This window comes from Martes martes (genome assembly GCF_963455335.1).
Source record: "Martes martes genome assembly, chromosome: 2".
In the NCBI taxonomy this organism is placed as follows: domain Eukaryota; kingdom Metazoa; phylum Chordata; class Mammalia; order Carnivora; family Mustelidae; genus Martes; species Martes martes.
The window spans coordinates 105,509,274-105,523,746 of NC_137889.1; the positions used below are offsets into that span (position 1 = coordinate 105,509,274).

General features: G+C 35.1%; 1 protein-coding gene across 1 annotated transcript in view; it reads left to right on the forward strand.

Moving 5' to 3' along the window:
• Positions 1–870: 870 nt before the first annotated feature.
• GSTCD (glutathione S-transferase C-terminal domain containing) overlaps positions 871–14,473 on the forward strand; it is a gene marked incomplete at its 3' end in the record, with an annotated part of 114,626 nt that continues 101,023 nt past the window's right edge. The window contains exons 1-4 of the mRNA XM_080796845.1: positions 871–885; positions 1,621–2,058; positions 2,861–3,328; positions 11,640–11,891. Of these exons, the coding sequence (XP_080652971.1) occupies positions 1,642–2,058; positions 2,861–3,328; positions 11,640–11,891 (1,137 nt within the window). The 5' untranslated portion in view covers positions 871–885; positions 1,621–1,641. The remainder of the gene's footprint in view (positions 886–1,620; positions 2,059–2,860; positions 3,329–11,639; positions 11,892–14,473) is intronic.

The following is a 14,473-nucleotide window of genomic DNA, read 5'->3' on the forward strand; positions in this document are numbered from 1 at the left end:
GGCATAGCAGTAAACTATTCTCATAGAACATTCTATTTGTGTGTTACCACAGTGGTAAGTGCGAAGAAAAGCCTAGAACAGTGTTTTCAGGGTGGGTAGAGGTGGGGTTTTCAATTTAAATACAGTAGCCCAGGATCATCTCAGCAAGAAGTTGTTATTTAAATAAATACCTGAAAGAGGTGAGGGTGTGTTCCAGGCACTGGAAACAACTGCAAAAGCTCTGTGTTTGGAATGTACCTAGTATTTTATTTATTTTAATTTTTTTTAAAGATTTTATGTATTTGACAGAGAGAGACACATTGAGAGGGGGAACACAAGCAGGGGGAGTGGGAGAGGGAGAAGCAGGCTTCCCGCTGAACAGGGAGCCCATTGTGGGGCTGGATCCCAGGACCCTGAGATCATGACCTGAGCTGAAGGCAGATGCTTAACAACTGAGCCACCCAGGTGCCCCTGTACCTAGTATTTTAAAGGAATAGCAAGCCTCTTTGGCTAGAGCTGTGAGTGATGAGACCAAGGAGATCTTTAGGCCACTGTAGGAGCTTTGTCTTTTCTCTGAATAGAAGGGGAAGATATTTGAGTAGTGACATGATCTTACTCCATTTTTAACAGGATCACTTTGAATACTAACGACGCTGAGAATAGACCAGAGTGGGAGATAGGACTGCAAGCAGAAGATAATTGCTGTAATTCAGAGATAGGCGATGGCGGCTTGGATCACAGTGGAAGCAATGAAGATGGTGTGAAATAAGCATTTTGGATATATATTGAAGAGCCAAAATAAGTTTTTAATGGATTGGTTATGGAGATGTGAAAAAAAAGAGTAACTAAGAATAACTTGAGATTTTTGGCCTGAGCAGCTAGAAGGATGAGGCTCCATTCACTGAGGTTATGGAGAACTTCACATATTTTTCTGTTGTGATTTAGCATGCAATAGCTCATCATATCAAAACCCACTTACCTTAGGAGAATCCATTTCTCACGAGGGAATGAATATATCCTCTCCCCATGGTTATTGTGTTATAGAGTCGTAAAAGAGAAGCCATGTGGGAGGACCAGCATGGCCAAAGCTTCTCCAGACAACTCCTAGTATTCTTGGTTATTTATTTCCCATTTTATTCATCTCTTGTTCTTACCTGTAGTGAGACCTCAAGGTACTTCACTGAGAGGGTTCTATTGCTAAGCTCCTAAAGTATGCTTATTTTATTTTTTAAAGATTTTATTTATTTATTTGACAGACAAAGATCAAAAGTAGGCAGAGGGGGTGGTGGGGAAGCAGGCTCCTTGCTGAGCAGGGAGACCAATGCGGGGCTCAACCCCAGGACCCTGAGATCATGACCCAAGCCGAAGGCAGAGGCTTTAACCACTGAGCCACCCAGGTGCCCCTGAAGTATGCTTATTTTAAAGGAGCTGGGTGAAAATCACCCCAAGACTAGTTAATTGCACCAGGTGGAAATCTTTCTTTTGGAAGCCATTTATTCAGTCCAGGAACAAATTCTTGCAGAATCGTATCTATCGCAAATCTTCACTGATTTCTAGAAAAAGTTTTTGAATATTCATCTTTCATTTCAGCTTCTAAGTTACTATATTCTAAGTCTATAACCACTTCAATTTATGCTGCAGGTGACCCAATGAAAGAAGAAAATGAAAGGCATTAAGAAAAGTCTTACAGAAGAATACCTATACTTGGACTTTTCTCACCAAGTAGAAGGATGCATCTTTCCTCTTCATACATCTGTAACTTTGTTTCTATTGTCATACTGTGACTGCAAAATCTTTAAACTTTGCTTAGTCCCCACTGGAGAAAGTACAGATATTTCATTTAAAAATGTAGTGCCCCAGGATGTTGAAGTACAAATTATTTCAAGGCAAGAGCTTCCTCCAATAGTCCAGAATTGCTGTTTACCTGCAATAGTAGAAAAACCAGACAATTTCTGTAGAGCAGGACTTGCTGTTGTACTGAGACACATAATCCAGAAATCATACGAAGCTGACTCCTCCAAGAAGGAAATTTTGGAACTTTTGGGTTTTAAGAAGACTTGCTTGAAAGCCTGTGCTGAAGTAAGTATGATGGCTCTTCTGTTACTTAAAGCCATAAAGGGATAACACATTTATTTGAACATTTATTTTAACTTTCTGTGGGAGAGGAATTAAATCCTGCTTACTTAAAAAATCTCTAGTAAGCAATGAAATAAAGTAGTCCCTCATGTATGCCAATACTTCAGGTATAGCGTCAGAAAATAAGAATTCAAGATTTATTTTGTGAGGTTTGGAGACACTATTTTTAGAGAATGACTTTTTTTTTAATCTTTTGTTTTTATTGAGAACTTTTTTTTAAAAGAGATTTTACTTATTTATTTGTCAGAGAGGGAGAGAGAACAAGCAGGGGGAGCAGCAGGCAGAGGGAGAAGCAGGCTCCCTGCTGAGCAAGGAGCCTGGATGTGGGGCTTGATCCCAGGACCCTGAGATCACGACCTGAGGTGAAGGCAGACCATTAACCCACTGAGCCACCCAGGCATCCCTTAAGTGAGGACTTTAAAAGGAAATTTTACACATGAATGGGAGCTCAAGTAGCAGTGCTTTGAAAACCGTATATTTTTAGGGGTGCATGTACTTCAAAGGCTTTGGGAAGGAAGGATTTATTCAGTAAGAGGATAACATGTATTCCAGGTATAGGATTGCTAAAACGTTGTTTAGTGTTATGTTTAAAGCACTGTAATATGTCCCTTGATAGAGCATAAAAACCTAGCCCAGGGATGGCTTGGCTTCAGTTGTCAAAACCTGTCTTATTTCCCAATAGAAAGTTTTCTTCAAGCTACGTTGAAAGTAAAGACTCGATTTCTTCTGTTATTTTGTTTTTCAGGTTAGTCAGTGGACCAGGCTATGCGAACTCACCATCCCTTTAGCTATTGAGAATTTTCTCAGAGAATCTTCTGACCAGCACCCAGCTATCCCCGCAGAAATACTACAGTTAGAGAAGAAGCTTAGCGAGCCTGTTAGAGTGCATAATGATGACAAACTCCGTAGGCAGAAGCTGAAGCAACAGAAGGCTGCTGGGGTCGAGCCTTCCCTTGCTAAGGAAAAAGCAATGGGCAAGGTGCATAGACAAGAAACGTCTCAAGAGTTGGACTCTACATCTGAGAACCTGGAACTGGAAGTTGCATTCTCAAAGCTCACAGTACAGGAAGAACCAGCTGCCACCAACAGGGAGCCTCCTCACATCAGAAAAGCAAAAGCCTCTGACCTCCCACCTCTGGAGCATGTGTTTGCAGAGGGCCTCTACTTCACTTTGGCAGATATCGTACTCTTGCCTTGTATCCATCATTTTTTGGTAAGGTTTATCAGGAACGGATACGTTACTAGAAGTTTCAGTCTGTGAAATTGCCGACGTTTGCATCCCTATTCCACTTCTTACTATCATTATGCTCCTGGGCAAGTAATGAATTCCTATCTCGATTTTCCTATCTGTAAAAAAGAGATCATAGTATCTATCTCATAGGATCACTGTGATGAAGAAATGACATTTTGTGTGAAGTATGAACAGTGTTTGGCAGTAAGTTCTTAATAAATCTTAGTCATTATTATAACTTTTAATTTTGAGATGCTAAAATTTTGGCAGTTGTTATGATTATTAATTTCAAATTACTCTTGCAATTACCTTCAAGTATTAGAGGATCTAGTATTAAAACACTAAAAAATTCTTGCCAGCTCTATTTTATAATTAAGTAGACACTTAAAATAGTAATTACATTATGTTAGGTATTATTAAATCAGAAATATTTTATCATCGTGTCTGTGCATCTCTATTCCTTATAAGATTACATTCTGTAGCCGGCTATGCTAGTCAGTGTTTTGGGAGAATATAAATGGAACGTTTTCTTTCTTACTGTGAGTATGTGTTTGTATGTTTGTGTATTTTCCCTCACTGTGGAGGAAAAAAGAACAAGGTAAAAATAATATTAGAGTGAATGTGGGAAGCTATAGCTCTCTGCAGCTTTCCAATTGGTTTTCAAGAGCTGCATTTTTCTTGCTTTGAAGTGTTTCACACTTTCTCCTAAAAAGGCATCAGATATCAGATTTCATTCTCATGTATCACTAACACTTCAGGTATCTCTACTGACAAAATGAAAAATGATTTCTAATGAAAATCTACTTGGAAGCCGGTGGTTCACTAATAAGTTAGGTGGTATTAATCAATTGGCATTTTCTTAAAGAGGATTTTTTTTTCCCAAAATAGAAACAAAATAAGATTAGGAACTAAAATAACTTCAGAATTAAAGGATGTGAAAAAGATTCGGGAATTGTTTAGATGTTGATTAGTATTTTAAATGTTGTATGTAGAGAATCCACAGAGCTGGATGGGGAGAAGACATCAACTTTTTTTTTTTTTTCCTAGTCCAGTGATTCTAAATTCTCCTACTCCTGACTTTCCCCTTTATTACCAACTTCGGTCATTACAGCAGTTATTTGATACGTATTATGAAATTCTGTTGGTGTTCATGGCTTCTTGGTCTTCTTGGATAACTGTGTTTGTTTTTAATTTTGTAAGAATTGAATCAAAGTGGCACATCCACTAATTGATTCATTTGAGAAAGTTGTTGAAAGTCTACTGTTTCTAGCAGGTACTCTTGCAGGCACTGGAAATAGAGTGATGAACAAAACAAATAAGGTCCCAACCCTCATGGAGTTAATATTCTAGTTGGGGGGGGGGATAGAAATGAACAAGTAAACAAGTAAATAATATATATTTACATAATAGCAAGTGGTACAAAGAAAGTAAAACTGTTAGAGAAGATGAATATCTCCTTGCAAATGCAACAAAACAAATATAAAATTGGATTTACCAATGTAAATCCAATGGGTTTTGTCAGGCACCTTCCATAACGAAGTGCTGGGCTATTTGTTTAACTTTGCATGAATCTATGTAATTAATTTTAGATGATTATCCAAACATCCATTTCCAGGTAGTTTGCATTTGATTTTAGCTTAATTTAAATAGTATTCACCTAATTAGGATCACTTGAGGCTGAAATATTTTTAATTGGGAGGGATTTTTTTTTCTCGTCAATCAGGTGGGGCATCTACTAACTGCTACTACATAAGTTTACCTAATACTGAAAAACCTTGTTCTTAGTTTAAAATAGGGGAAAACTTGTATACTCAGCCTTTATTATTACATGTATTCTATGATTAATTTTTCCTCTTTTGACATTTATGGTAAACTAATTCTCACAGTATTTTCCTTTGTATTTTTCTTGGATCTGCATATTTTCTTTCAGGAATTAATCTTTCTTTGCCAAAGTAAGATATTGTTGATATTGTTTCTGTTATGTTTATTTTGCTCCTTTAAGTCATCTTGGTCATGAAGCCACTGTTTGAGTTCAGGTAGTGGCTATGATGCTGAGCATTTATGCTTGCATTAACATACATTGAGGTGATGGAGTGGTGATCCAAATGGTCACACTTAGGATCAAGTTCATGATCAGGAAGGAAATTTAGGTTACTACTAGGTTGGGATCAGAAACATAGAGCCGAACCTAGAGCAAGGATATTTGGCTACAGGAATAAGGCCAACAATATAAAAGGACAGTCAATTTTGCAAAGTCAAGGTTTGGAATACCAGAAGTCAAAATTAGAAGAGTTAGAGAAAATATACAGTTCTACTAAACAGAAGAAAGCCAAAGATGCAAAAACAATAGTAGATAGAATAGCCAAGGTACTGTGTCTTAACTTGCTTCATGCTTTTCTTCCTTTTCAGTGGATATTATTTTGCAAAGTTAACCCAATAGCACTCATGGAAGGTGCCTGACAAAACCTTCTCTGGAAAGTTTTAGGAACAGACTTTAAAAAGAATAGATTAAAATGCACACCTCTTATGATTTCTGTTTTTTAAGTCACTTGCAAGCATCTTCTAGTAGTTATTATAGCAAGTATATGGGAGAAACAGCAATGAATAGCTATACTCAGGCAAAATCCTGATGTTCCCTGATACCAGAAAATTGTATAGTTATTTTTAAGTTGCTACTAGTAAGCAACTATACTTTGATAAGACTATTTAAAAAATTATTCTACTTCCATAAGACAAAATTTGCTATTTTATAAAATATTTTTGTAATTTGAACTCTTAGGATTTAACTTTTTACATGTTAACTTCTAATGCTTTGAATTGCGTTTTTAAAAAGTATGACACATTTATTGCTTAAGTAAAATTATTGTAGAAATTGATTTTTAAGCAAAAGTACCTATGTTAAATGTCTCTTTCACTTTCCCTGTTGTCATAAAATTAGGAATAAAATGGGAATCTCACTATTGCCTAGCACAAACTATGGATGCGACTTATTTAGTCGTTAATTTGTATATTCCATATCCTCTCCTATGCATTAGGTCCTCAAGAGTTTTCAGTTTTAACCTGCCAGTTCTAATCTATAAGTAAAAAATGAAGAATTGGGATTATATTTCCATCCAGTTGACTGCTTACACTGCTCACCTAAACATCTGTTAGTTATGACCTATTTTCAAAAGAGTAAACATGACTAAGGAAGTGACATAAAGTAAATACAAAACATTTTATATCATAAATGATTAGAAGGTGATGCAGAGGAGGAGATATTTTGGATAAATGTAACATCTTGCTTCTCTCCAGTCAAGTTTTGCTGACCCTTATTACAATTAACTACAAAACCATTAAGGTTTCATTTTATGCTCTTGGTAGCAGCAGTTTTTTATCATTGTTTAAGAATAAATAATCCTATTTTCTTGTCTATAAGTAACTATAAGTGATATTTATAATGATTTTGATCTTATCAGGCAGGTAACTTTTTAAAAAATCATTTCTTAGGAGCAAATATAATTTGCATCTCACCCATTTTTCATTAGCCACTTCCTCAAATTTATCTTCTTGAGTGTAATGAATGTGGTTCAGTACCTCCTGAGCTGTCTGGATATTAGCAGAGCAGCCTGGCATGTTGATTAAATGGGATGACCTGTCATGCAGTGTAAAACTCCCTGATTTCTCTTAAACATGAATTATTGTTACTCAATCAGAACTTATTTTCCAGTAGAAGGAAAGATGCCATATGCATCTAACAAATAAGACTAAAGCACTACCAAGGGGAGGACAAGAAAGGTGAAGAAATTAGAATATTTCTTATTTGATTAATTTATCATGACTTAAGCTCAGTTCCCATATCACATAAGCTATTTCCAGGCAATTAAGAATTTTGGCGAGGGGATGCCTGGGTGGCCCAGTCCTTTAAGCATCAGGTCACAATGTCAGGGTCATAAGATCAAGCCCTGCTTTGGGCTCATGCTGGGCACGGAGACTGCTTAAGTTTCTCTCTCTCTGTCTCAGTAAAGAAGGAAAGAAGGAAGGAAGGGAGGGAGGGAGGGAGGATGAATTAATGAATTTTGGTGAGAATTATAAACTGATTCTCAGAGTACCATTTAGACAGTATATTTCGAACTCTTTTACTAACTCACAGTAAATAATGCATCTTACAGGTGATTGAGCATACTTATATAAATATCTTGTATACATTAAATGTATTATAAAGCAACCCACCATACTACATGCTGCATACTCTGATATTTTTCCATTTTATGCCTTTTTTTTTTTAAAGATTTTATTTATTTGACAGAGATCACAAGTAGGCAGAGAGGCAGGCAGAGAGAGAGGAAGGGAAGCAGGCTCCCCGCTGAGCAGAGAGCCCAATGCGGGGCTCGATCCCAGGACCCTGAGAGCATGACCTGAGCCGAAGGCAGAGGCTTTAACCCACTGAGCCACCCAGGCACCCCCATTTTATGCCATTTTTAAAACTATGTTGATTTCACAACTTCCTCACAGTTCATAAACCATTGTTTGAAAAACACTAATTGAGATTATTCTTTGAAGCTAATAAATAGTTCCTTGATCATTTGTTCACTCAACAGAATATTATTTGTAAGGTGGTGTTTTAAGTGCTTGCTGTATACAAAAACAGTCAGACATAAACCTTGCTCTTACAATTACTTGTGCTTATTTGAAGGCCAGTTAAAATAGACTAAAACATATATGCATGTTTATTTTTCATTAATTTTCTGTCTTTTCTGGCTTCTGCTTTGGTACTGATTATTATTAGATATATTTGTCAAGATTTTCTTGATTTGACCTTTTTATTTATCTATTTGTTCATAATCACCAGTCATAATTTGTTGGCAACATTATTACTGTCTCTATGGAAACAGCATTCAGTGCTTCAAAAAGAGGCAAGAACATTCTAATTTTTAAAGAAATTTAAGATTGGTGGTGATGGTAGGGAGAAAGTATCTGGCCAAGAGAAAACAAAAAGACAATTTAAATCAGGGGTAATGGCTTCACATTTTCTAATTTGAAAAAAAGCCTTCCTTTAAGTGCTGTGTTATAAAAAATTCCCTCTAACTGACTCTAGTTATCTTTTCACTTCTAAATATCTATAATTGTATCTTTTATCTTTTTACTATTTTACTTCAGTGAAATCTCCTCCTTACTCCATCAAGCCTATTTTAAAAATATGGTTCTGAGAGTGTTTCTTACATTACTTTTAGGTAATACTGATTTGATTTTGTGTTAGATTTCATATATTCAGGGAAGAAGGCTTCACAAAAGGAAAAAAAAAAAGAAAGAATTTTAGATCACTATTAAAATAAGAGTACAGCCTCTCCATTTCTCTCATTCCCACACTTCCCTAGTGAGTATATAACTTCCATTGAGATTCCTCAAAATATACCAGTGACTGTAGACTCTATATAGATATCAAATTATAATCATTTAAAAATACCATGTAACATACTTTGAGGAAATCAACCCTTCAACTTATTTCAATTCTTTCCCCATTAACCACTTAAATGCAAGTTCATAAATAAGTACATACTAAGTATTTGAGGTTTTTGACTAAGCAGTGTCCATTTATTCTCCACTGACCCATTTACTCTCTATATTCAGTGCGTTAAGAACTTTTGAAATATAATGAGGGTCAGGGACAGTGGAATGTGTTCTTGCCCATGAGTTTTTTTTTTTTTTTTTTAAGATTTTTTTGTTTATTTGACAGAGAGAGATCACAAGTAGGCAGAGAGGCAGGCAGAGAGAGAGGGGGAAGCAGGCTCCCCGTTGAGCAGAGAGCCCGATGTGGGCCTCGATCCCAGGACCCTGAGGTCATGACCTGAGCTAAAGGCAGAGGCTTAACCCACTGAGCCACCCAGGTGCCCTGCCCATGAGTTATTGATGAAGGGGTTTCTAGATTTGAAGGAAGTTGACTAAGGAAGAATTTTTAGAGGGGCATAAAATATACTAACAATGAAAGATGATAGAAACTGGAATGCAAGGTATAAAATTTTCAAAAATGATTTTCAATTATAGGATATATAGTTATGTTATTTCTATTATCTTAGAATAATCTATTCATATTTTTTGCCCTTTTTCCTCTAAATATTCTTTTCCATTTTAGATATATATACAGGTATATATATCTATAAAATATATAATAAAATAATAAATAATATATAAAATAATAAAATATATATAAATAAATATAATATGAAATATTTTATATAATAATATATATTGGGGGGCTTGTAGTATAGTCAGTATGTGAGTACATTCTTAGTTTGTGCATATGTAATATTTATTATTCTTCAAATAATTCACAAATACCTTTTGGGCCTCTGATTATTGCTAAGACATTAGTCCCTTGTCAGTCTTATTTAAATAGTATATTTTGATTTTAAACATTTCTTTAAAAGATAGACTTCTTTACAGTAATTCTAGGTTTATAGTAAAGTTGAGCAGAAAGTTCCCAGATACCCCCTGTCCCCACCTATACAGTTTCCTCTACCATCAACACCCTGCACCAGACTGGTACATTTATTACAACTGATAAACTTCCATTAACACATTACTATTACCCAAACCATAGTTTATATTAGGGTTGACTCTTTGGGCTGTGCATTCTGTGAGTTTTGACAAATGGATGATATGCATCCATCATTATTGTATCATACAGAATTGCTTTACTTCCCTAAAAATCTGTGCTCCACCCATTCACCCCTCTGTCCTAACCCCTGACAACCATTGATCCTTTTGTTGTCTTCATAGTTTTACCTTTTCCAGAATGTCATATATTTGGAATTACACAGTAGGTACCCCTCATATTGACTTCTTTCACTTAATAATATGCTTTTAATGTTCCTCTATGTCTTTTCATAGCTTGATGAATTCATTTCTTTTTAGTGCTGAATAGTATTTTAAGGTTTGGATATTTAGCCATTCATCTATTGAAGAACATCTTGGTTGCTTCCAAGTTTGGGCAGTTATGAATAAAACTGCTATAGACATCCATGTGCTGCTTTTTACAGGGGTATAAGTTCTCAACTCATTTGTAGTGCAATTGCTGAATCATATGGTGAGAGTTGTTTAGCTTTCTAAGGAATTGCCAGACTGTCTTTCAAAGTGGCTGTCCCATTTTGCATTCCCACGAGCAGTGAATGAGAGTTCCCATTGCTGCACATCCTTGCCAGCTTTTGTTGTTGTCAGGATTTTGCATTTTCACCCTCCTGATAGGTATATAATGGTGTCTCCTTGTTGTAACTTGAAATTCTTTAATGATATAAGGTGATGAACGTTTTCTCATACATTTATTTGCCAACTATTTGTCTTCGTTGTCATATATATAACTGCCAACTACATAATTCTGAGGTGTCTTTTCAGATCTTTTGCCCATCTTTTTAATTGGCTGTTTGTTTTCTTGTTGAGTTGCCCCAATTTATATATTGTGAAATGAATACTAAAAGTATAGGAAACATTTCACTAAAGAAGATATTTGAATGGCAAATCAGTACATGATGCTAAACATCATTAGTCACAGGGAAATGCAAATCAAAATCATAGTGAGATACTACCACACATCCAGTAGAATAGTTTGAGTAAAAAAGACTGACAATACCAGTCATTGGCAAGATTTGGAGAAACTGGGACATTTTCTAGTGGGGATATAAAATGGTACAGCCATCAGGGAGAGGAGTTAGGCAGCTTCTTTAAAACCTAAGCATTCCGTTTCCATACAGCCTAGCAACTTGGCTCCTAGTATCTACTCCTAAGAAATGAAAAACATTCACACACAAACACTGGTGCATGTGTTCATACAGCAATATCATTTATAATTATCAAAAACTGGAAACAATGCAAATGTCCATCAACTACTAAATGGATAAGCAAAATATATTCCACACAATGACTACTACTTATAATGAAAAGAAACAAACTACTGATAAATGCAAATACATGATGAACCTCAGAACCTTAATGCTGAGTGAAAAAAGACAAATTTTATGATTCCACTTATATGAAATACTAGAGGAGGCAAATCACATGGAAACCAAATCAGTGGTTGCTTGCAACTAACTGGGGAAGCAGAGATTGACTGCAGGTGGTCACAAAAGGTGGAAGCTTGTGGTGTGATATAAGTGTTCTAATACTGGATTGTGGTAGTTACATGACCGTATGAATCTGCTAAAACTCGCTGTTTGAACTGTACAATTAAAATGTGTGAATTTTATGGTATGCAAGGGTACCTCAATAGCTATTATAAAAGACAGTATGTAATAGTATGTTTTGTTCTTTGCCTGCCTAGGTAATTATCTGCAAGAAACTTTCTGAAAAGCTGATAGAATTTCCACTGTTGGCTGCTTGGTACCAGAGGGTTCAGGAAGTGCCAAGAGTAAAAACAGCAGCTTCTCAGTGTGGAATCCAATTTCTCCGTTTACCAGAGCTGCTGACTACCTCAAATGAACAAGATTCAAACTTAAGCGAGGTCCCAGGTGCAGAGGAGCAAAATGATGCTTCATTTATAGGAGGACCAAGACCCACTATGACCAAGTTAATGGTACTTAAAATATTTTTCTTAAAATTTTCTATGAAAAATTTCATGTGATAATGTTGTTGAGCATTCTACCCCAACTTGTAATCATTTATGCACATTATTTTTGTTTTAAATTTTATTTGTAACTCTTTTATATCACACTTACCCAATTAATATTTCTATGTCTTTTGCATATAAATGAGGTATAGTAAATTGAAGATTTTTATTAGTATATGTCTTTGGAGTCAAAACTTTTTTTTTTTTTTCTTAATATTCAAGACATTGGCTAAGGTCATATTACATTTGGTCAAATTGTTTTAACCTGATTTTTTTGTTGCAAGATTTTGGTCTCAGTTTTTAAGTTTCGAGATGATGATTTGAAGTTAAAGATTATGAAAATGAATATCTCAATTTACTTTCCAAGGTTTTGTCTAAATTTAAGTTTTTAGTTCTTTGAATTTTGTTTTTACTTTCTTATTTTAATGCCTTTTTATATAACACATATGATTTTTTTCTCTTTACAGCAAGATTTGTTTCTGATAATACTAATTGTAGAAATTTTCCCAATAGGCTTTATTTTCTCTCTGATTCTAAACAATTTACAAAAATGTTTTGCTTTTAACTTCAACTACTTAAAGATTTATTTAAATAGAGGAAAAATCAGGAAGTGATTTGAGCTATTTATCTGAGTCATACTGGAAAAATATTCATTATATTTCCCCACTTGGGTTAGGAAGCATTTGAGTTCTGTGGTTAACAGGAAGTTTGGTAAATTAGAAAAGCACAAGATTTTTGTAGTGATATCAGCCCCTTATCTCATCATTTAAGTTTTGTTAGTCTAGTGATGAAACAATGAAATAGGATTTTATAGTTGATTTTAGAAGAAGGTACCAAGGCATGTCCAAATCTTGATCAGATGACTATACTGTGTAGGGATCTCAGTTTCACCTCTTGAATTTTTCTAAATAAATAATAATCAATAGAATAATTTGCTTTGCATTAAAATACTAATTTTCAAAATCTCAACAAACTAAAAATCTGCTTTTAATTCATACTTACACAGTCTTGAAAGAAAATTGGTGATTCAGATTTTTCTACCTATGTTTTTCTAGCAATAAAATGACATTAGGAAAACATTTGTATTTTATACATATTAAAAGTATTTATAAACAATGAGAAATCAATAACAAATTTGAATTCAGGAAAAGTTAACAATTATAAAAATAACCTGTCTTGTAATAACATAAAAAATAAAATGTCCTGAATTTTTAATTACAGGGGATGTGTTAGTTCAGTTCCCTCAAGCAGACCCAAGATGGGGTTGGATATGCAAGAGGTCTACTGAGGGAAATCTGTGAGGTAAAGTGGGGAGGGAGACAGAGGCAGCTGAGAGAGCCTTCAGTCTATGATGCAGGTTTGACCCCTGTGCATGAGACAGGGAAGGAAGGTTGATAGGGTTAGAAAAGCTTTAGATGTCATTGCAGGTCTAAGAAAGTTTTGGTAAGCCAGTGGGGAATCCTTGAGGCTAAATCATCTGTCAGAGAGTTCCGTGTTTCTCAGGAATAGGCCTGCCATGGTATCTCAGCCACTCTCAGGCATTTGCTTGGGAGCAGCCCATACGAAGACTACTAGGGTCCAGTGACTTGGTTCTATTCCCAGCTTTGTAGCTAAGCTAACATTGTGACCTTCAGTATGTTGTTTAACCAAAGGGTCTTCATTTCTCAATTATAAATTAGGAGAGTATAGTAGATATTTTGTACAATTCTTTTCTGATTTCAAATCTCATGATTATATAAAAAATGGGACATTACATTAACAATTTTTTAAAAAGGCTCAAATCTGAAAATAAGTTAAAATTTCTATTTTCATTTAATTCTAACTTGAAAGTACATATTAGATACAATAAAGGTTTCTTTTTAGCAGAACAATATTTTTGCTACTTATTAGTGAATTATTGACATTTGTTTGGAAAATTAGTAAATATTATATCAAAATAATAAATTATGTGAATGTAACAGTAACTATTAATTTTTGTATAGTCACAGTATTTTGTGCCAATTACATAAGGACAAATGAAATTGGTGCCAAGTGGAAGTATCAAATGGTAAAGTATTAGGAGCATTCACATCTCACTTTTTTTCTCCCTTTTGTTTTCTTTGGCATACACTTGCCCCTACAATTTCCCTTATTCTCCAAAGGTTTTAGATTTATTTATTCAGTTAGTCCAAAAAATGTATGTTTAGTCATTGTTTTGAATGTGGGATATCTGAAGAACAAATTGGACTACCTTCATGGGCCTTATATTATGGTGGGGGAGGTAATTAAAAAACATGAATGTGTTAACACATTAGGTAATGATAAGTGCAACAAAAAGTAATACAGGATAAGGGGGTGGAGGTTATGTGGTTGGCAGGGAGGCTTATCTGACTAGGTGAAGACATTGAGCAAATGACCTAAATAAACTGAAGATTTGGAGGAATTATTCTAGGCAGAGGGTCCAGCGAGTGAGTAAAACCTGAGCAAATCTATAGAGACACAGGGTAGATTAGTAGTTACCTAAGGCAAGGAGCTGAGGGAGGAAAATAGAGAGTATATTTACTAATGGA